We start from the raw sequence: 22,844 nt of genomic DNA on the forward strand, positions 1-22,844 counted from the left end.
ACATAGGCCTCAAGATTTTGCTGTGTCCATCTCATAAGTGTAATTAGTTGTTCATTTATATCCTACAAGAAACCAGAGAATGAGACTGACGGCAGAGTGATAAAGCCTCACATTATGCAATAATCGCGTAACCAAGATGCACCATCATGTTCAGGATTACTCTCATGTTGGCTTCCTTTTGCAGGGTCTGAGTCGGTTAGAGGAGCATGAGAAAGACGTGGTCAGTGCCTTGCGTTACTTCAAGACCATCATTGACAAGATGGTGGTGGACAAGAAGGTGCTGGAGATGTTACCAGGGTCTGCCAGTAAGGTCCTGGAGGCCATCCTGCCTTTAGTCCAAGTGGAACCAAGGATCCAGCACAGGTGAGTCTGGCCCACGGGGATGTATATCTGGAACTCGCCCATTGTGTGTTTTAAGACAACGCTTCAATTGACATGAGACGCGGTTTCCAGCCAAATGACATTTAAGGTTGACGATTTATTTGTTTTATAGGGTTGCAATCGTAAGAATCCTTCAAAGCCTAATACAGAATCAGTTTTTGTACGTCTGTTAGCCTAATCTTTCCTCTTGCTTGTTCCCAGTTCAGCGGTGTCATCTTGTCTTAACCGTGTGTACCAGAGTCTGGGCAATCTCATTCGCTGGTCCGACCAAGTCATGCTGGAGGGGGTCAACCTGGAAGATAAAGAAACCATCGTTACCGTCACCACTGTGATCAAGGCAGTGCTCGACGGTGTTAAGGTAAAGTTGGCATGCCAAAAAACAAACGGACATGAAATATGCGACGTCACAAATGATTTGTAACAATTAATGCATGTTATGTTTTTTGGGGTAACAGTAGCTAGTCGAGTACCTGTTACTCTGTGGGGAAGAGATGTTGAAGTTGGCTCGCATTTAATAACTGCACACGGTGATTGTCCACAGGAGCTGGTGAAACTGACCATCGAGAAACAGGAGCATCCCTCCCCTACATCTCCTGTCAAACCAGTGCCACCGGCCGCCCTGACCGAGAGGTGAGTGAGCCACAGAGGATGTCAGTCACACTCCTCCACTTTAACCCGTACTGAACACGTCTTACACTCTGAGGAAATTGTACACAACGTAAACAACACCTGTATACAACTCGTATACCCACAGCGCTGCAGAGCCACCTGCCAAAGAGAAGGAGAGTCTGGACAAGAGTTCAGCCACAACCCAATCTACGGAAGTCTTGACTGAACCCACTGAGGATGAAGCAGAGGAGGTGGCCCCTCCGAAACCCCCTCTCCCTGGCGTAAAGATGGCTGAACACAAGTAAGAGCTCATTTCATAGAGATGGTGTCCTTTTCATAGCTCTAACAAACAGTGGTTCAGTGGATCCCAAACTGTGCGGTGCGCCTGGGTCGGTGGGGCGAGTAAGTTGAAAGCCCTTTATTTTGTATTTTTATGAACTCCGTTGGCCTTACAATTTACTCTTGAAAGTTGTAATAGAATGCATAAGGTGCAATTTTGAAATTGGGTGGTGCATCAGCATGAGGTTACACGGGTCGTGAGGTGGGGGTCGTTACTACGCCGATAAATTACTATTCATCCAGACCTTTGCCACTAAGAAAATTTGTGTTGGGGGGGGGATTAACCCTTCCTAAGATCAGTGTGTGATAATAACTACCGTTTTTGTTCAGTCATTGATAACTCTCAGAACATTTGATGTCACAGCACAAGTCAGAGTCAAGTCTGAACTGAAGTAAATGCAGAGTTCTAGCCACATCACAATTCACTGTTTAGCCACTGACTCAAGTCCCCATCTGTATACTCGTTAGGCCTGCAGAGAGCTGAGCACACAGCTCTCTTGTAGTCTCCGCCAACATCACAAAAGAATGTTCAGTGCCTTCAGGAACTATTCACACCCCTTGACCTTTTTCCAAATGTTGTTGTGTTACAAAGTGGGATTTAAAATTGGTTTGTTATTTTTGGTCAACGATCTACACAAAATACTCCGTCAAATATGAAGAAAAATGCAAACTTTTTTAATGTAAAATAGAACACTGATATATTTAGATAAGTATTCAACCCCCGGAGTCATGTTGGATTCCCTTTAGGCAGCAATTACAGCTGTGAGTCTTTTTTTGGTACGTCTCTAAGACAGGGGTCTCCAACCCTGTTCCTGGAGAGCTACCTTCCTGTAGGTTTTACCTCCCACCCCAGTTGTAACTAACCTGGTTCAGCTTATCATTCAGCTAATTATTAGTCAGGTGTGCTAGATTAGGTTGGAGTGAAAACCAACAGGAACAGGGTTGGAGAGCCCTGCTCTAAGAGGTTTGCGAACTTGGATTGTGCAATATTTGCCAATTTTTTTAATTTATTTTTATTCTTCAAGCTCTGTGTAGTTGGTTGTTGATCATTGTTAGACAACCATTTTCTAGTCTTGCCATAAATGGGCTCCCGAGTGGAGCAGTGGTCTAAGGCACTGCTTCTCAGTGCAAGAGGCGTCAATACAGTCCCTTGTTCCAATCCAGGCTATATCACATCCGGCCATGATTGGGAGTATCATAGGGCGGGGCACAATTTGGCCGGGGTAGGCCGTCATTGTAAATAAGAATTTGTTCTTAACTGACTTGCCTAGTTAAATAAAAATGTTCAAGCCGATTTGAGTTAATTGTAACTAGGCCATTCAGGGAACATTCAATGTCATCTTAATAAGTAACTCCAGGTTATTATTGGCCTTGTGTTTTAGGTTTTTGTCCTGCTGAAAGATGGATTTGTCTCCCAGTGTCTGTTGGAAAGCAGACTGAACCAGGTTTTCCTTCAGGACCTAGCCTGTGCTTTGCTCTATGCCTTTTCTTTTTATCCTAAAAGACTCCCTAGTTCTTGCCGATAACAAGCATACCCATAACATGATGCATCCACCGCCATGTTTGAAAATATGAAGAGTGGTATTCAGTAATGTGTTGGATTAACATAATGCTTGTCCAGTATTACTTTAGTTCCTTATTGCAAACAGGTTGCATGTTTTGGAATATATTTATTCTGTACAGGCTTTCTTCTTTTCACTCTGTCATTTAGGTTAGTGTTGTGGAGTAACTACAATGTTGTTGATCCATCCTCAGTTTTCTCCTGTCACAGCCATTAAACTTTGTAACTGTTTTAAAGTCACCATTGGCCTCATGGTGAAATCCCTGAGCAGTTTCCTTCCTCTCCAGCAACTGAATTAGGAAGGACGCCTGTATCTTTGTAATGACTGGGTCTATTGATACACCATCCAAAAGTGTAAATAATAACTTTACCATGTTCAAAATGATATTTAATGTCTGCTTCTTTTTTCCTTTTTTTTTATCATCCATTAAGTGCCCTAATTTGTGAGGCATCTGAAAACATCCCTGGTCTTTGTGGTTGGAATCTGTTTTTGAAATTCACTGTTTGACTGAGGGACTTTCCAGATAATTGTGTGTGGGGGGGGTACATATGTGGTGTAGTCATAAAAAAAATCATATTAAACACTATTATTGCACACAGTTAGTCCACACAACTTATTATGTGACTTGTTAGGCACATTTTTAATCCTGAAGTAATTTAGGCTTGCCATAACAAAGGGGTTGAATACTTATTGACTCAAGATATTTCAGCTTTTCATTTTTTATTTGTAAAAAAATTCTAAAAACATAATTCCACTTTTACATGATAGGGTATTGTGTGTAGATCAGTGACACACACTCTCAATGTAATCAATTTTAAATTCAGGCTGTAACACAAAAAAATGTGGAAAAAGTCAAGGGGTATGAATACATTCTGAAGGCACTGTTTACCGCTCATAACTTTGAATGCGCTTTGATTACAGGCCAACATGCTTGTCGCTCATGTCTTTACAAGAAGTCAAGAGTGGTAGCTGGGTAACTGGGCTATAAATAGTCTTAATTCTTTAGAAGGCTTTATGGTCTTTGAAGGGTGTAGTAAAGAGAGGTGTCAGAGATTAAACTTCCGTTTGTGCAGCACTGTCTCTGAGGCAAATTTCTTTTCTGAGAAACTGGGCTCGGCAGAGGCTGGTGAGCTCACAGCCAGAGAGACACGACAACGGATGGAAATGGACCACATTAGATTCTAGAGCCCACCACACACAGCACATCCAGACGCTTATACATTTGGGGTTGGGTTAAATGCGGAAGACACATTTCAGTTGAATGCTTTGTTGTACAACTGACTAGGTATCCCCCTTTCCCAAAATACAAAAGGCTCTCTGCCTTTCCTGGTGCTCCGATCATACAAACACTAATTCTCTGAATTTCACCTTGCCAGCAGAAGGTACTCTGCACCAGTCTCTGTGTCTTACGCAGCGCCACACCGCAGATTGAATTTATTATTTTTTTGTGTCATAATTTATTTTTGTCCTCTTTCCTGGGGGCTGTCATTGACCCTTGCCTTACTGGCAGATAGGATATCCTCCTCCTTTTCCACCTCCTCACCACCACAGCTGCCTGCCTGCATTCTCCACATGCCCTCTTGTCATTGGGCCATCTGTGTGCACTGCGGTGTGGAAACAGTTCAGTAGCTGCTGCTCTCCCCACCGCTATCTGTTTGCGGAGGGGAAAAGCAACCAGCCAGTGACACATGCACTACACACTTTTCCATTGTGCTGCTACTACAGAAGGCTCTCGGAGTGTGTCAGCTATTGTCCTCCTATCTCTCAACCCCCCCCCCCCCCCCCCCACCCCAGGCCAGTGTCAATGCAGTCTTTTCCCCACCTCCCTTCACCATACATGCAGTACATACACACAGAAGAAGTGGATCAGTCATTGTACTGTGGCTAGAGCTGCATGCTTGGCTTTTGGAATACTGGACAGTGGGAACGTTGCACACTGCCTCATATTGAAATGATGCCCCCTTCTCCTCCCCCTCCAGTCCTCCAGCTCTCCCTCCAAAGAAGCGCCAGTCGGCGCCCTCCCCCACCCGGGTGGCAGTGGTGGCCCCCATGAGCCACGCCACCAGTGGCGCCGGTCTTCCCATGGGCACCGGCCTCCACAAACAGGTAGAGTAGCTTTGTTGCACTGTTAACTTCTTTTGTGCCATTGTGTCTTTTCATCGAATGCTCTGACAAACGTGTTGACAAACGCCGTGGCTAATAAGCGGTCTGGTCCCGCTCTCTGTTCGGCAGGAGTACGAGGTGGACGCGTTGCAGCGGCGCTTCTCAGGGGGCAGCCATTCGTACGGAGGGGAGTCGCCGCGCCTGTCGCCCTGCAACAGCATGGGCAAGCTGAGCAAGTCGGACGAGCAGCTGTCCTGGACAGTGGACAGTGGACAGTGCTCACGCAACACCAGCTGTGAGACTCTGGGTGAGAGCCTGACACACACACACACACGAAACCCATACACGGACACACGAAACAACAAACACACACGACACAAACACACAAAAGATACAGTACATGTTTCAGCACTGACTTCACAGATGGTTAGAGAGGAGCCACCATGAGCCCAGCATGAGAGGCCTGTCTCTTTTGATAAGGTGTGTGTGCACCTCGGTCGCCACGGGGTCACCACAGGTTGTCTTAATGTGGCTCACAGACCACTACAACAGTGGAAACAAGCTGCTGCGGATGCGTGAACCAAATCGACACATGCAGGCAGGGGGCTTCCTGTTCCTGCCGCCTCCAGCAGCACAGAGCGAGGCTCACGAGATGTGAGCAGAGACAAGACAGAGGTTGCATCTCAATAGGCTTTAAGCAGCCTCCTCTCCTTCATCTGCACTGGTCTGAAAACATAGGATAGCAGAGGGGAAAGCAATATGGTGGATGCCCTCTGAGAATTTGCCTAGTTTTAGCCGTCCAGAGACGATGAGAGGTGGCGCAGCCTCAAAGTCTTAAGCTGTAAAACCAAGGCTGTCACATTGTGGAACCAGGGACAAGCAGTGAGGGTTGGGGATACCAACGTTGCGCCAAGTCACCTGGTGGCACTTCTCAGACGAAGGAGAAGCAAGCCGTGTTGTGCCTTCTCAATTGTGATCAACTGACACGTGCCACGGATCAATTTCACACACGGTGCTCGCACCTCAAAACCTTTTGTGAAATTATAACTCTCCCTCCAATGAAATTGGTTTTCACCAATGTCTTAGTTGTGTTTTTGTTGTTTAGAGTGGGGTTTGTAGAGAAAAGTGCTTTTTATGCCGAAGTGACAGTGAGGTTTGTTTTCAGTGCTCTAACCGGTGACTCACCTGTCCCTCCCTGTCTTTTCTCTCCCACCACAGACACCACAGACCACTACGACCCGGACTACGACTTCCTGCACCAGGACCTGTCCAGCCTGGAACAGATGCCTCCCCTGCCGGTGGGGGGATGCCTCAGCCCCCTGCCCGAGTCCCACAGCGAGTCCTCCTCCCCTTCCCCGTGCCCCGGCCCCGGCCCACCACTGGCTCAACCCCACTTCACCCCTGCTCACCCCTCCCCCCAGCCGTCCCTCCAGGGCTCCTCCACGTCCCCCCTCTACTCCCGCATGACTCCCGCATTGCCGCCCCCCGCCCTGCCAGAAAAGAAGCGCCGCAGCGGGGCCAGCTCGGGCTTCTCCGACGGCTCCTACTCTGGCTCCTCCTGGCGTGTCTCCTTCGAGCGTCACCCATCCCAGTATGACAACCTCATGGAGGAGGACATGCCGCCTGTGCCCCCCTTCCCCCTGTTCACGCCTGGCGTCTCGCCCATGACCCTGTGCCACGCCGGCGATGGGTTTGTGTCTGAGTTCTGTGCCAGCGAGATGGCAGACGTCCCTCAGAGTCCACCCCCACTCCCCGAGAAGAAGAGCCGCCACAGTGAGTATCTGACGCCAAGGGGAGGTAGAGAGGACATAGCAGGTATTACACAAACTCTGCTGATACCAGAGTTTAGAAGCCCGGGGTATAGCCCCAATTACACCGGACTAGGTCCCTTAGTTATGTCTGAAATACACATGCGTGCCTCCTGCTGTAATGGAATGATAAAACCATAGTATTAAACAAAACTTATATTTTCTCTCTCTCTGTATCATATAAGGTGTGGCTGGGTTCAGACAAGGGACCTTATTCACCTGGTGTGTCTGTCTGATACATGCTCGTAATCCCTGGCAGGTCTGCCATACTTATGTTCCAGTAGGATTTGGTTGTTCCACCTTGCTCTCAACCCTCTGTCTGCTGCTAGCTAGACCATCACAATGGGTCAGCCATGTTGGACATGCTGCTGAATAGAGATCAGTTGGCAGTACTATGCTCTTCATGTTTGTGCTGCAGGCTGGCCCTCGGGCTCTGTCATCAGTGTGTATACACACACACACACACACACACACACACACACACACAGACACAGACACACACACACACACACAGACAGACAGAGGCCTGGAGGGAAACACTGATGTCAGCCCTGTGAGCTCACATGGAATAATACATTTGTTGGTGGATTGTGTGGTTGAATAGAGGAGTGGACTCTCCCGGGCAGTGCAGAAAATGAGCATGTGCTGATTGACCCTCTCAGCGGCGGTGTTGAGGGGTGGCCATTTAATGATAATCAGCCCGTTCCCCATATGGAGCCACAATATAAAGAGCTTACAGCCAGGACCAGCATGATTGTGCTCCACTTGTGCCTCCCCTGTTTATTTAGATTTCCAACAGCTGAGCACTATTCTAATAACAAAATGGTCAGGGTTTCTGCCAGGGCTAACCCCATCTAGTTGACTGGTCGATTGGCTGTTGGTCGACCAAGATATCTTTAGTTGGGCAGTTGCAACTTATTTTACTTTTGTCATGGTGCACAAGACACCAGTCTGATTCGCGCCTCTCGGTGGATTGATCCATTGCGGCAGCCACTGGGATGGCACAGTCCATCGCTCTTAAGACCTGATACTGAAATTGTATATGGTTATATTATGTACAAAATAATGGTGCAACACTAATAAATCTAATGTTTTATAACAAATGGGCTTTCTCCCGCGTTGGATACGGTCGCTGTCTGTGGTTCTGAAACGTAATCTTAAATGCGCTGGAGAATTGCCACCCTTCCCCATGCTGCTGTGTGCATAATAGCAAAGTTAACCAGCATATTGGGATTGAGAACAACGTGGCGGAGGCAGCAGCGGCAGAGACGAGGAAACAGCCCTTGCCTAAATGTCTAAGAAAATTGAGGAGAGAGGAAACCCCAACCTAATTTGGTCTTTAATCAATAGCCTAACTGTTAAATGTGCCTGGCTTTATACATCATCCACATACAGTGCCTTCGGAAAGTATTCAGACCCCTTGACTTTTTCCACATTGTTACGTTACAGCCGTATTCTAAAATTGATTAGGTTTGTTTTTTTCCCCCTCGTCGATTTATAGACATTACCGCGTAATGACAAAGCAAAAACAGGTTTTTAGAAATTGTTGCTAATTTATACAAAAAAGCTGAAATATAAAATGTACATAACTATTCAGAGCTTTTACTCAGTACTTTGTTGAGGCACCTTTTGCAGCGATTACAGCATCGATTCGGTATGGCACCTCTGTATTTGGGGAGTGTCTCCCATTCTTCTCTGCACATCCTCTCAAGCTCTGCCAGGTTGGATGGGGAGTGTTGCTGCACAGCTATTTTCAGGTTTCTCCAGAGATGTCTGGGCTCTGGCTGGTCCACTCAAGGACATTCAGAGACTTGTCCCAAAGCCACTCCTGCATTGTCTTGGCTGTGTGCTTAGGGTTGTTGTCCTGATGGAAGGTGAACCTTCACCCGAGTCTGAGTTCCTGAGTGCTCTGGAGCAGGTTTTCACCAAGGATCTCTCTGTACTTTGCTCTGTTCATCTTTCCCTCAATCTGGACTAGTCCCTGCCGCTGAATAACATCCCCACAGCATGATGCTGCCACCACCACCATGCTTCACCATAGGGATGGTGCCAGGTTACCTCCAGAAGTGACACTTTCCACTCAGGCCAAAGAGTTCATTCAGACCAGAGAATATTGTTTCTCCTGGTCTGAGAGCGCTCTGGAGCAGGTTTTCACAGGGATCTCTCTGTACTTTGCTCTGTTCATCTTTGCCTCGATCCTGACTAGTCTCCCAGTCCCTGCCTCTGAAAAATATCCCCACAGCATGATTCTGCCACCATGCTTCATCGTAGGGATGGTGCCAGGTTTCTTCCAGATGTTATGCTTGGCATTCAGCCCAAATAGTTCAATCTTGGTTTCATCAGACCAGAGAATATTGTTTCTCATGGTCTGAGAGTCTCTGGGTCTCCAAGTGGGCTGTCATGTGCCTTTTACTGAGGAGTGGCTTCCGTCTGGCCACTCTACCATAAAGGCCTGATTGATGGAGTGCTGCAGAGATGGTTTTCCTTCTAGAAGGTTCTCCCATCTCCACAGAGGAACTCCAGAACTCTGTCAGACTGACCATCAGGTTCTTGGTCACCTCCCTGACCAAGGCCCTTCTCCCATGATTGCTCAGTTTGGCCAAGCGCCAGCTCTGGGAAAAGTCTTTGTGGTTCCAAACTTCTTCCATTTAAGAAGGATGTATGCCACTGTGTTCTTGACCTTCAATGATGCAGACATTTTTTGGTACCCTTCCCCAGATATGTGCCTTGACACAATGCTGTCTGGAAGCTCTACAGACAATTCCTTCGACCTCATGGCTTGGTTTTTGCTCTGGCATGCACAGTCAACTGTGGGACCTTAAATAGACTTGCCTAGTCAAAGGTAAAATATAAATAAGTAGACAGGTGTGTGCATTTCCAAATCATGTCCAATCAATTGAATTTACCACAGGTTGACTACAATCAAATTGTAGATCATCTCAAGGATGATCAATGGGAACAGGAGGGTCTGAATACTTATATAAATTAGGTTTTTCTGTTTTTTTATTTTTAATAAATGTGCAAACGTTTAAAAAAAAAAAAAACGTTTTCGCTTTGTCATTATGGGGTATTGTGTGTAGATTGCTGAGGATTTTTTGTTGTTGTATTTAATCCATTTTATAATAAGGCTGTAACGTAACAAAATGTGGAAAAAGTAAAGGGCTGTATACTTTCCGAAAGGCACTGTATATCTACAGAAATTAGGCAGATCTTGCTTCTGTTGCCTGTTTGAGTGTCTAATAGCCTACTGATTCCGTTAGCATCGAGCCGCATGCAACGGCAAAATGTCGGATAAAGCAATTTCACAGATTTGTCTGCTGTAGTAAAGGCTTTACAAAAATATTTTTGTTAAAGTCTGTTATTACTTTTAATTAGTGTTTACACTGTTCCAAACAGGCAGAAAAATGATATTGTAATCTAACAGCACCTGTTTGTCACACGTAATATGCACGCAGCTCTCGCTCCTATACCCTCCTTTTTCTGGATCTTCAGTAGTTTCCACAACTAAGTCAAATGTCTTCCACATATTTGACTTCCCTTTCCCTCCTGAGCAACCAGTAAACATTCGCCCATTTCAAGTTTCTTTTTCACATCCTCCCCATCCATTTTGCTGTCAGGTGTTACTGTGTTCAAAATTTGTTAGAACCAATTTATTGATGTGATTATGATAGGCTATATGTCAGGCCCTATTGGTCACATATAAAGAGAGCAAGGGTTGAGGGAATAGGGAAAGTTTTTTCCTAAACAAATGAGGGATTTTGGTAACAGAACTTTCCAGTCAGAAACAATTAAGAAACTAAATGGCGGACATGATGTTGCAGCTTCAGCATGGACAGCGCAATAAACACTTGCTGTGCTGTGGTGCCTTTTCAGTAGGCAGGTGAGTGAGACAACATGCGCCAGTCACACAGGCCCTTGCTGTCATTTTTTTTAACACAGTGTGACCAACGTGGTCTTTATTGGGTAATTTTTTGTGTCTTAATTATTTAATTAAACAGTGTGCTTAAAGCATCAGACAAGCTCAATGCATTTTATTTATTTTATTCAAACACATAGGGTTTGTTTGTCTGTGTATGGAAAAATAAGTTTCAACATTTTGACCAATCTATTGGTCGAAAGAACAGGACGACTCTCGGTCGACTAAGATTTTTTGGGGGTCGGGGACTGCCCTCATTTCCCCCAAAATATGCTTTTCTTGTTTTTAAGTGGAGCGGGTTTGAATTGAATTCACTTAATGAATATTCTTCATTCAACTTTCATTTTCCAATGTTAGAATTTATGGGGTAGAGAGAAGTTCTCAGTTTTAAACCAACGTTTGACATGTAGATTAAAAAAACATTGTTATACGGTTTGAGATGCTCAGAAGGACACTGTTATTGTCATCTGCTAACGTATTGTCGTGTGTGTGTGTGTGTGTGTGCACATCTCGCTTCCACAGTACTGAAGTACATGCAGTTTGTGGAGGACTACTCGGAGCCCCAGCCCTCACTCTTCTACCAGACACCGCAGAGCGAGAGCATCTACGAGCAACGCAACAAGCGCTTCCAGGAAGTCTACAGCTTCAATGACTCGTATAGCAGCAATGACTCTGTTCACGAGCCCCTCCCACCCCCGGCACTGCCACCCAAACAGAGGCAGCTGGTGAGCTACAGCCCAACAGCTCACCTCACACACTGAAGCCACACCGAGGCCTCACACCCATCAGTAGCACAGCGTACAGTACACCAGCCCACCCTGTACATGCACATCCACCGCTTACTATGCCCAATGCATATACATTTAAAGTAACTCATTTTCTCATGCTATATTGTTCCAAGTCTGTAAGATTGAGTGGCGAGTGAGTCCATAATGTTTTATCCCATGCATATATAATGGAGGAAGAAAAGCAGGGTGAATTGAAAGTCCTGAACATCCAAATGGCAAGCGATGCTGCAGAGCCCTTGGTAGTGGTAACACATCTCCCAACACTACTTCTATACATAAAAATCAATTTAAATGCTTTTTCAGCATCAGATTTACAATCAGTTCTATGGTAGAATTGAAATTTCTACGATTTCTGTCACAGGACAAAAAAGTACAGGATGGCATAAGACTTTTGTACAGAATAGTTCATCACACTCCATGACGTCCCGTCTTACATCCCACCACAAGGCTTGTCTTTGATTTCATCATTTTTGCTCTTGTTGTGATCGTTTGAGACCTCTGCAGGGCTGTAGTAGTTCACTTCCCATGTTCAATTTAACGCCATTATCTCCGTACCAGACATTCATGGTTCGAAAAAGTAATTGATATAAATGAGGAAATCCGCGCTCAAGGTTTTATCCACGATTTACAAATATTTTTTTTACACACTGTATCTAAAGCAGATCAAAATGTGAGAACCATTTCTACACGTTCTGTTGTTTGGTCTTCGGGATTACTGAATCCGAGTACATATTGGGTGTAGATTAAGACTATTTACATCACAAAAATCTCTCTGGAGCAGGGAAAGAAAACAAGGATTGATTTGAAGCTATAGATGTAGGGAGGGCAAGGGAAGGGTGTTTTGTGTTTCATGTAATCCAAAAGTTGTTTCTGGGCTGGCTGTTGATAAGTCATGTCCACTGGGTGTACTTTCTGATTGCCGGAATGAATAGACTTCTCCCTGAGCAGAAAGTCCACCTACAACTGGTCCAAAGCTGAGAAAGTAGCTAGTTCTGTACGTTTAGGCCAGTCACCTGCTTTGCACAGTATGTAGGCATAGCTTGAACTGCAACAGTAATTGGTTTGTAAATTATATACAATATATAGGATATGGAATCTGAGCTAAAGTATTTTAAATTGCTGTCGAGTACCCAGCCGAGTGTGAAAATTGTATGGTCGATGAATCTCATTCAGGCCTAGCTCTCTCTGGTAAAGCATGTGGTGTTGCTCACTGTCGGCTATATGTGGTCTCGGGTCTGAAATGTCCATTCCCTCCCTAACTCACTGCAATTGTCATGTATGAGATGGAGAACGTTTCTACGTTTTCCCTTTTGCCATGACGTTGTGTTCAAATTTTGCATTTGATTTACTGTCCAATCTCTTCCGATTTGTTGTTGCTTATTTTCCATTGCACTCATCAAATCTCATTCCTTTTTTTCTTTCTGGAAAGCCCACTCTCCATCAGAGCGATTCGTAATACTGAGGTAACCGTAGAATATTAGAGAACGCTTAGGACTAGTGTGACTACTTTAACGCTTTGTCTGCTGTAACAGTATTTTAGTCCATCAATCCTCTTCTTTCCTGCTGCTTCTATTGTGTGCTTAACTATCTGCATTAACCTAGGTCTTCTTCTGCTAACTAACATCTCCCACTGCACTTTATCTCTGCTTCTTTCTCTCTCTCTCTCTTTCTCTGTCTCTACTTTCTTCCCCCACAACCCCCCCCCCCCCCCCTCTTCCAGGCCTCCCACTCTGCGTCTCCCTCTTCCTCGTCCTCATCCTCTCTCTCCTGCCACCTCCAGCAGTCGCAGGCTGCGGTGGTGGAGGAGGTGGGGTCTGCGCTCAGCATGTCCGTCTCTAACTCCTTCCTGAGCCACCAGGCCTCCCTGACCATTCCCATGGTGAGTGACACTCAATGGGGCTGTCTGCCTGTCTGTCTCTCTATATCTGCTTTTCTGCTCACTCTCTACAACAGATTTGACTTCAAATAGTATTTTTCTTTCTATAACTTTCTATGTTTGAACTTTATTTAGCCAGGCAAGTCAGGGCTAAAGTGCGGTGCTAAATAAAAAGAAAGGGGGAGTTTCATTGAACTTGTCTAGTGTAGAGATGGGACTATCTCTCTACATGATCTGGCTCTATGCTGCCTGGAGAGCCAGATGGGCGTTTAAATGCAGGTTGTGGTGTACTCCACTCGTCCCACTGCGCCAGGCAACCTGGATCGAGTGCAGAAAAACCAATACTAGTTGAACCCTGGTCTGCTCCGCTCCTGCTTTTAGAACTAATAATCCAGCGAGTTAATTTATTAGCCGTTGTACACGACGTGTTCGGCTGCTAATAAGGGAGTATCTGAGGCAAAAGAATACGCACACACTGACAAACCAACTTTCATTCTTCACTCTCTGCCAGCCCTCTCAATGTTTACACACTCCTAATGACAATCGTTGTCAGAGAGAAAGGATGCACTTAACATGTGTTTTTCCATCCAGCGTTTGTGAAATGTGGCACATGCAATGCATACAGATCAAAGATGATTCAGACCAGTATGAGTATTACAGTTATCTGAATCAACCGATATCATTCCTTTTAAAACTGGCTCCTGAACCCCATCCGTGATTAGTAAAGTATACAAGCCTATCAAAATGCATGTTCACTATTCTGTTCTGCCCAATGATGTCATTTTGGAGCAATGATGAGGGTGAATGTTCTTGCTGAAGAACGGTTTATCCTTGTTGCAATTAAACCCATATGCATGGGATATTCAACAGATATTACAACAGACTTACAACAAGCACATTTTGTGAAAATGTCATTTTGAAGAGACTGAGTTGGAATAGGAATTCTAGCCACTGACTAACCAGTCATATACACAATATAGCCTACAGTCATATTGTTTTCTGATGGCCTTCTTTCTTCAATGATTTATTTTTTTCTTCACATTTTTACTCTTTAACCTTTTACATCTCTCGAGTAGGTTTGACCTTAATCTCTTTTTCTCTTTCCCTCTTTTCTCGCCCTCGCTCACTCAGCATAAGACAATTCTCCGGTCCTATTCTCAGGACTTTGCGCCTCTCTGCCAGTCTTCCATTCCATACCTCCTCTCATCTGTCTCTTCCCACTCTCCCATTGTCCACCAATCGCAGAGCATGGACCTAGCTGCCCCGGGCACTGGCAGCCCTGACCCTGTGCTGGTGGCCAACGGCTCACTGGACAGCTCTGGTGGCTCTCTTGCAGTCTGCCTTCCCACTGACTCTTCTTTCTCTGACACTCGTCAAACCTCTTTGGTGAGCCCTAGCTGTGTGTTGTGACAAGTGTTTGACAATGGGATTGTCTGTGAAGCGTTCGATTTGGGGGGGGTGCGGATCTGGAGTAGGTTCTAAACATTGTTTCAATGTCAGGAACGTGATGTTCTTATCCTTGAAAATAGGCCATGCCTTAAGTAAAAAAAAAAAAAAACAGGCTGTAGCCTATGTATGCTGTGGTGATTGGAACAATTGGTTCTTAGTGGTTTCACTTGAGATGATATAGCTACTTGTTTGTTTTGTCCGGCTTACTGCGAGCAGCTTTCGCGTTCGCAGTATACTTTCTTTTTTTTCACATTTGCTTTTTCCTGGCATTTCTGTCATTCTCTTTGCTGTCCTCCTTTTTCCTCCGTAGAGTGAAAGCGCTAATGAGGAAGTCGGGGAGGGAGAGTACGTCAATCTGTACTCATCCAGCCAAGCCAAAGGAGACGGGCCGCTCTCCCGCCGAGTAAGTAGCGTAGCCTTAGCAGAGAGAGGCGGCATGAGAAAAAGAAGAGAGCGGAGAGAGAGGGGTGCTTTCACAAACACAGTGCACCATGACTGACAACGGACCTCACAATCTAACCCCATTTTGAACTCGACCTGACTTCTCAGGGTTCACCGTCTCTTCGACCGCTTGGCATGCCCTGCTTCGCTGACTGTCTGTACATTACCATGGGTTGTCCTCCTTTTCCAAACCCCCCTGCCACTGGACTGTCCCCATGTCCTACTATAACCTCAAAGGACACCAAAGTCACCTCCTGTTATTGTCTGAATGAGGGTTTGTCTCCCAAGTCACATTGAGACATTTTATCACGTTCACATACTTGACATTTGGCCGTTAAAGCCACCGGTGGTTGTCTCCGACCGTTGGGTCAGGTCCAGATCGTAGTAACTAATTTCAACTGGAACCATTAATGGCTTTTGTGTTTCGTCCCTGTACTTCACTTCTTCCATCAGGCCTTTTATCAGGGATGATATAATCCAATAAAATGACTAATCGCCCAGTTTAAGTCATTCTCACTCAGTTCTCCCCACATAAAAAGAAATACTGGCCCCTTAGTGCATATCCTTTTGGGGTGGAGATGGGTGTACGTACAGGGCCTTCAGAATTGATTCACACCCCTTGACTTTTTCCACATTTTGTTGTGTTTCAGCCTGAATTCAAAATGTATTAAATTCAGATTTTGTCACTGGCCTAAACACAATTCCCCATAATGTCAGAGTGGAATCATGTTTTTTCCAAATGTTTACAAAGTCATTAAAAAAGAAAAGCTGAAATGTCGTGAGTTAGTAAGTATTCAACCCCTTATTGTTATGGCAAGTCTAAATAAATTCCGGAGTAAAAATGTTCTCAAAATACACTACATGACCAAAAGTATGTGGACACCTGCTCATCGAACATCTTATTCCAAAAATCATGGCCATTAATACGGAGTTGGTCCCCCTACAACAGCCTCCACTCTTCTGGGAAGGCGTTCCACTAGATGTTGGAACATTGCTGTGGGGACTTGCTTCCATTCAGCCACAAGAGCATTCATGAGGTCGGGCACTGATGTTTGGCGATTAGGCCTGGCTCGCAGTCTGTGTTCCAATTCATCCCAAAGGTGTTCGATGGGGTTGAGGTCAGGACTTTGTGCAGGTCAGTCAAGTTCCACACCAATCTCGACAAACCATTTATGTATGGACCTCTGTGCACGGGGGAATTATCATGTTGAAACCGGAAAATGGTCTTCCCCAAACTGGTGCCACAAAGTTGGAAGCACAGAATTGTCTAGAATGTCACTGTATGCTTTAGCGTTAAGATTTCCCTTCACTAGAACTAAGGGGCCTGAGCCATGAAGAACAGCCCCAGACCATCAAACTTTTCCAACAAACCTTACAGTTGGCACTATGCATTCGGGCAGGTAGCATTCTCCTGGCATCCGCCAAACCCAGATTCGTCCTTTGGACTGCCAGATGGTGAAGCATGATTCATCCCTCCAGAGAACGCATTTCCACTGCTACAGAGCCCATTGGCGACGAGCTTTACACCACTCCAGCAGACGCTTGACATTATGCACGGTGATTTTAGGCTTGTGTGCTGCTGCTCGGCCATGGAAACCCATTTCTTGAAGCTCCCAACTAACAGTTATTGTGCTGACGTTGCTTCCAGAGGCAGTTTGGAACTCGGTTTTGAGTGTTGCATCCGAGGACAGATGATTTTTACCCCGCTACGGGCTTCAGCACTCAGCGGTCCCGTTCTGTGAGCTTGTGTGGCCTATCATTTTGCGGCTGAGCTGTTGTTGACGTTTCCACTTTACAATAACCGCACTTACAGTTGACCGGGACAGCTAGCTCTAGCAAGGCAGAATGAACTTTGTTGTAAAGGGGGCATCCTATCAGTGAGCTCTTCAGTAAGGCCATTCTACTGCAACTGTTTGTCTATGGAGATTCCATGGCTGTGGGCTGGATAATAAACTCCTGTCAGCAACGAGTGTGGCTGAGATATCCGAATCCACTAATTTGAGGGGTGTCCACATACTTGTGTATATATAATGTAAGTTGCATGGACTCACTGTGCAATAATAGTGTTTAACATGATTTTGAATCTCTGTACCCCACATACACAATTATCTGTAATGCCCTTCAGTCGAGCAGTGAATTTCAAACACAGATTCAAGCACAAAGACCAGGGAGGTTTTCCAATTCCTCGCAAAGAAGAGCACCTATTGTTAGAGGGGTAAAAAAAAATAAGCAAAACCATATATTGAATATTTGTTTGATCATGGTTAAGTTACACTTTGGATGGTGTATCAATAGACCGTCACTCCAAAGATACAGGAGGCCTTCCTAACTCAGTTGCCAGAGAGGAAGGAAACCGTTCAGGGATTTCACCATGAGGCCAATTGTGACTTTAAAACAGTTAGAGTTTAATGTCTGTAATAGGAGAACTGAGGATGGATCAACAACATTGTAGTTACTCCACAATATTAACCTAATTGACAGAGTGAAAAGCAGGAAGCCTGTACAGAATAAAACATATTTCAACAAGTTTACAACAAGACACTAAAGTAATACTGCAAAAATGTGGCAAAGTAATTCACTTTTTGTCCTGAATACAAAGTGTTATGTTTAGGGCAAATCCAATACAACACATTACTGAATACCACTCTCCATATTTTCAAGCATAGAGGTGGCTGCATCATGTTATGGGTGTGCTTGTAATTGTTAAGGACTGGGGAGTTTTTCAGGATAAAAAGAAACGGAATGGAGCTATTCCAATGTATTGACTCGGGGTTGAATACTTATCCAACAAAGATATATTAGTGTGTTTATTTTTCATAAATTCTAACATTTGTAAAAAAAAAAACAATAATAATAATAATAATCTTCCACTGACATTACAGAGTATTTTGTGTAGATCATTGACAAACAAATGCAATTTAAATCCATTTTAATCCCACTTTGTAACACAACAAAATTTGGAAAAAGTCTAAGGCTGTGAATGGTTTCTGAAGGTACTATATAGAGCCCCACAGTGGAGGTGTCATAATACCCATAAAACCTAGCAGTCAAACTAGGAAATGGTTCCAATTCTTTTTCCACCATTAAGTTTTCTCTCAGGGAATTTAAGAAACACTTAAGGGCTGTGTTTCATGTAGGCTTACCCTGGCGTGACGTTCTGATAACCATGTCAATCTCTCTTAGCGTTTAATTTTGGGGGGGTAAATACAGGTGAATATATTGATAAAAGTCACCTTGTGTTAGAGAGATTTACACAGTTATCAAAACGTCATGCCAGGGTAAGCCTACAGTACACAAAAAAATATATTTCAAGTGTTTCTAAAATCCCCTGTCAGAAAAATAAAAGGTGAACCATTTCGAACCATTTCTCTTAGCTGTATATTTACTGTCACACTTGCACTAGAGAAGTAAGGCTGGAGTTATGCATGTATGCCAACAGCATTTGATAATGAAAGTGTGTGTGAACTACCATTGCCTGTTTTACTCAAACCTGACTGAACAACTCACTGAATACTAAGTTGCTTAAACAGCGTAACATACGATCACATCTACCTTACCTAAGAAAGCATTTTCACCTTTTAACATGACCTTGGGGTCATGTTCATTAGGCACCAAACAGAAGAACATGTACTGAAACAGGGATAAAAATGTCCAATGAGAATCTCACATTTTAGTATTCCACTTCAAAACATTTCCAATTGTTTTCCATTGCGTGCCCTAATGAACATGAACTCAGGCTGCTGGATTCGGTGCGAGACCTGTCCCTGTCCTAACTACGTTGTGTGTCATTGTCAGGACTCATCCGCCATAGATGACTCACTGGAGGACACTGCCTCAGAGAACCCACTGTGCACGGACACGTGCAATGACATGTAAGTGCCCATGCCATGGCGGACTGTCCCTTCTGTTAGTTCATCATTCTCCATTGACAATAGGAAGGGTTCGACAAGTGAACCTATAATGATTTTGATATTGCATCTTAAATCACCCCCCTCACCCTTTTTGTTATAATATTTTTTCTCTCTCTCAGCCGAAGGCAAAAGTCCTCAGAAGAAGGGCAGAGTAGCGAGGAGACAGATGAACTTTCCCTCATCGATCACATGGAGATCATGTCCCGGATAACACTAAAGCAGAAGGTAAATGTGCTTCTTAGTTTCTACTATTGCGGGTCAGTCCATTTTACCTCGAGGCTCTTGCAGCTCAATCCGTTTATAATCACAGGAAAGGCCTCTTTCTATGAGATACTTCATAGGAATCTACAAGAAGGATACTCATAATACTAAATAAGCCTCCACCCCAAAGCTGCTTACAGAGAGCCTGTCCGTTGCTACCCCATGCCTCTAACTCAATGTTACAATCTCACAGTAGATGATAAGTATGTTATTATCGGCGAAAAGCTTGAGTTGGCATGGCAAGGTCAGACCGGCTTTAGTAGTGCATATCTCCTTATAGATAACCCTCTCACGGCTAACAAGTCTGGCTTTTCAAAACATATTTTTCTATATTGTCGGTACGGTTTAATCAGGATAGTCACTCGTAGGGCTACACTGGGACTCATCACGAAGTCAACTCTTAGGCTAATCCTCTCTCCCCGTACAACTTTTTCATCTGTCCGTGTGATACCAGAGCGACGACGGTCCAGATGTCCGAGCCGGATCGGGGGATATTTTATTAGTCCACGCCACAGAAACAGACCGCAAAGGTATGTATGACCTCCGTAGCGTACACGCACAAACGCACACGCACACACACACACACAGACACACACATCCCCCAGAGGAGACTAGTACATGTGGTCTGTGTCCACTCAGTAGGGCGGGTCTCTCCCCACCCTCCTACTTCTATACCTCATAATTACTGGAATCAACTGCACTGCATGTCATGCTTTTGTATGCCAATGTTTTGCATATAAAACCAAGTAGGTTTTTTGATGTTTATTTTGTGGTGACCTACCGAAGTTGAATGTGTTCCTGTCAATAATACGTCTTTTTTCCGTAATAGACCCAGACTTTCCTTCCCTCAGATGGGAGCTCTTGACAAATGAGAGGATATTTAGTGATCTCCTGTGGGGTCTTCTTTTCCAGATCTTGTCTTGTACTGTGAGGCTTTCCTGACGACGTACAGAACATTTATAACCCCCGAGGACCTCATCAAAAAGCTGCACTACAGATATCCTTTCCATGCTTCACATCTCACATGTCGTCCAAGGGCCACCCACCAAAAAAAGGTTTCAGAAAAACTATTCTGTGACCCAGGAAACGAAACTGCCTAGTTTCAACATCTTTCCGTAGATCATTTTATGAATATGAACACTGTGTGTGTTAAAACGTGTAAAAGTTGCACATTAATTACATATTATAAATAAAATGTACAGTTTTGAAATCATAGTGCATTTTGGGTCATTTCCCCTAGTTAAGGTTGTTAGACCTTGGTTACAATTGTTACACATGTTCCGTTGTACATTCTTGCAGAAAGCAGCTTATATACTGGACTGGAGAAATTCCGAAATAATACGAGATAAGAAGCTGTTCAAATGTTTCGAGGGCTATGTTACCGAGCAAACGTTGTGCGGTCTTTAGTTTAGCGAGCAGTCAAACGTAACGATGGCCCTTGTTATGCTAAATACAGCTGCTAAAGCATCTTATATTAACTAAGAACCACTGTACATGCTTAAAACATATTTCCTCATTTCGGGGGTTCACCTGGATCAGCGATGGACCGGTAACGTGTTGCTTGACCTTATGCAAGGATGAACACACAAATGAATGTGCAACTTTGACAAGTTTTGAACCACAGCGTTCATATTCATAACATTATCTACGTAGAGAAGAAACAGATTTTTGGTAGCTTGCCCTTGATTAATGTGGACAGAGAGCTTCCTTCAACAACGCCTGCTTGGTTGAGACGATAGGGAATGGGAAGAAAAATCCTTACGATAGACGTAAACACTGAATACTATAAGATTGGAGACTGTTTCGCTTAACCCCTCCACACATATACCAGATTTAGTCACAGCCCAGACACCTTCAAGAAGAGAGTCAGCAAAAACACCTTCTTCGTTCTGGTCCGTGTGGTGGACGAGCTGTGGTGAGTTCCCTAGGCTGTCATTTGACTAGAAAACTGTCTTATCAAAAACCTACACTCTGCAAAGACCATTTTTCATGTCCTGATTCTTATTCCCATTTCCTTTTGCGAAAGGGGGGAGGGCTTAACTGGTTGTGATTCATTTTCAATTAAACGCCTCGTGTCTTTTTCCTGTCTTTTTTTCTCCACCACCACTCTCATATCCCTCCGTTCTATCGGCTTTGGAACTGTGTGTGTGTGTGTGTGTGTGTGTGTGTGTGTGTGTGTGTGTGTGTGTGTGTGTGTGTGTGTCAGTCTGGTGGAGATGACGGAGGACATCCTGAAACAGCTGATGGACCTGGTGTTCAGGCTGGTGTGTAACGGTGAGCTGAGCCTGGCCCGTGTGCTCCGCAAGAACATCCTGGACAAGGTGGAGCAGAGGAAGTTGCTGCGCTACACCAACTCCCTTAAACCACTGGCCGCGCGAGGTGTCGCTGCCAGGTAGGCCCGCCCACCCACAATTAGTGAAGGAGAATAATGCGACAGCTCAAACCTTGCATTTTGTAATGTTTCAAAGAAAGCTACCATTTAGAAATGTTCAGCTCTGCAACAGTAACAGAATTCTTTGTTGTTTTCTGAACATCAATGTATCACAGTGTCTAGTTCTAACTCTGGCCATATTTACTTTTCCCGTTGTCTTTAGACCGGGGACCCTGCATGATTTCCGCAGTCACGAGATTGCAGACCAGCTAACTCTCCTGGACGCGGAGCTCTTCTACAAAATTGAGGTAACGCATCCAAGCATGTCCTTCTCCTCCTGCATATGCTGCCCCTCTCTAAAAAGTCCTTATTCGTGTGACTCTGTCTCCCTCTACACAGATCCCTGAGGTGTTGCTTTGGGCTAAGGAGCAGAACGAGGAAAAGAGTCCCAACCTCACACAATTCACAGAGCACTTTAACAACATGTCATACTGGTAAGCCTGAGCCCCAAATCTTAACGTAGTCACCACAGTGCTTCTCTTCGTCCCTGCAGCACTTCACTGCCCTCTCCGATAGGAAAGCAGCCAGGTCTGGAGAACGTGATGACAAACTGATGCATCTCTCCCCCTTCGTGTCTCCCTCAGGGTACGCTCCATAATCATTCTGCAGGAGAAAGCCCAGGACCGAGAAAAGCTCCTCCTTAAATTCATCAAAATAATGAAGGTATACCTGCTTGAAATGTGGATACTTAAGAATGTGCAAAACAGTGGTATTGGGAGGGTTTGTTAAAAAAGCAACAAATTCTCAAGTGCATTTTAAGATGGTTTCCCTTCACTGTCTTGCAGCACTTACGGAAGCTAAATAATTTCAACTCGTATTTGGCAATATTATCTGCCTTGGATTCGGCTCCCATCCGAAGACTGGAATGGCAGAAAACAACCTCAGAGGTGAGTTGGACTGTGTTGTCTAATAGATGTCCAAAGATTGCTCTGGAACACTTGGTTTATTGTTAATCTTTCCTTCGCAGCA

The 22,844-nt window shown here is 44.6% G+C and overlaps 1 protein-coding gene across 5 annotated transcripts in view; it reads left to right on the forward strand.

Annotated features, from left to right (window-relative positions):
• The window catches only part of LOC129825990 (rap guanine nucleotide exchange factor 1-like), a 50,639-nt gene that overhangs the window by 22,213 nt on the left and 5,582 nt on the right, over nt 1-22,844 (forward strand). The window contains exons 3-23 of one of the 5 annotated variants that reach the window (XM_055886211.1): nt 185-363; nt 583-739; nt 923-1,011; nt 1,136-1,291; nt 4,871-4,997; nt 5,124-5,301; nt 6,213-6,767; nt 11,241-11,443; nt 13,227-13,385; nt 14,514-14,768; nt 15,142-15,234; nt 19,068-19,144; nt 19,303-19,408; nt 19,899-19,974; nt 20,357-20,441; nt 21,267-21,359; nt 21,651-21,836; nt 22,039-22,123; nt 22,215-22,309; nt 22,460-22,538; nt 22,661-22,762. In XM_055886211.1, the coding sequence (XP_055742186.1) occupies nt 185-363; nt 583-739; nt 923-1,011; nt 1,136-1,291; nt 4,871-4,997; nt 5,124-5,301; nt 6,213-6,767; nt 11,241-11,443; nt 13,227-13,385; nt 14,514-14,768; nt 15,142-15,234; nt 19,068-19,144; nt 19,303-19,408; nt 19,899-19,974; nt 20,357-20,441; nt 21,267-21,359; nt 21,651-21,836; nt 22,039-22,123; nt 22,215-22,309; nt 22,460-22,538; nt 22,661-22,762 (3,135 nt within the window). The remainder of the gene's footprint in view (nt 1-184; nt 364-582; nt 740-922; nt 1,012-1,135; nt 1,292-4,870; nt 4,998-5,123; nt 5,302-6,212; nt 6,768-11,240; nt 11,444-13,226; nt 13,386-14,513; nt 14,769-15,141; nt 15,235-19,067; nt 19,145-19,302; nt 19,409-19,898; nt 19,975-20,356; nt 20,442-21,266; nt 21,360-21,650; nt 21,837-22,038; nt 22,124-22,214; nt 22,310-22,459; nt 22,539-22,660; nt 22,763-22,844) is intronic. The other 4 variants (XM_055886214.1, XM_055886213.1, XM_055886215.1 and 1 more) reach the window with 4 other exon arrangements.

The sequence above is a fragment of the Salvelinus fontinalis genome, chromosome 28 (genome assembly GCF_029448725.1).
Source record: "Salvelinus fontinalis isolate EN_2023a chromosome 28, ASM2944872v1, whole genome shotgun sequence".
Classification (NCBI taxonomy): Eukaryota; Metazoa; Chordata; class Actinopteri; order Salmoniformes; family Salmonidae; genus Salvelinus; species Salvelinus fontinalis.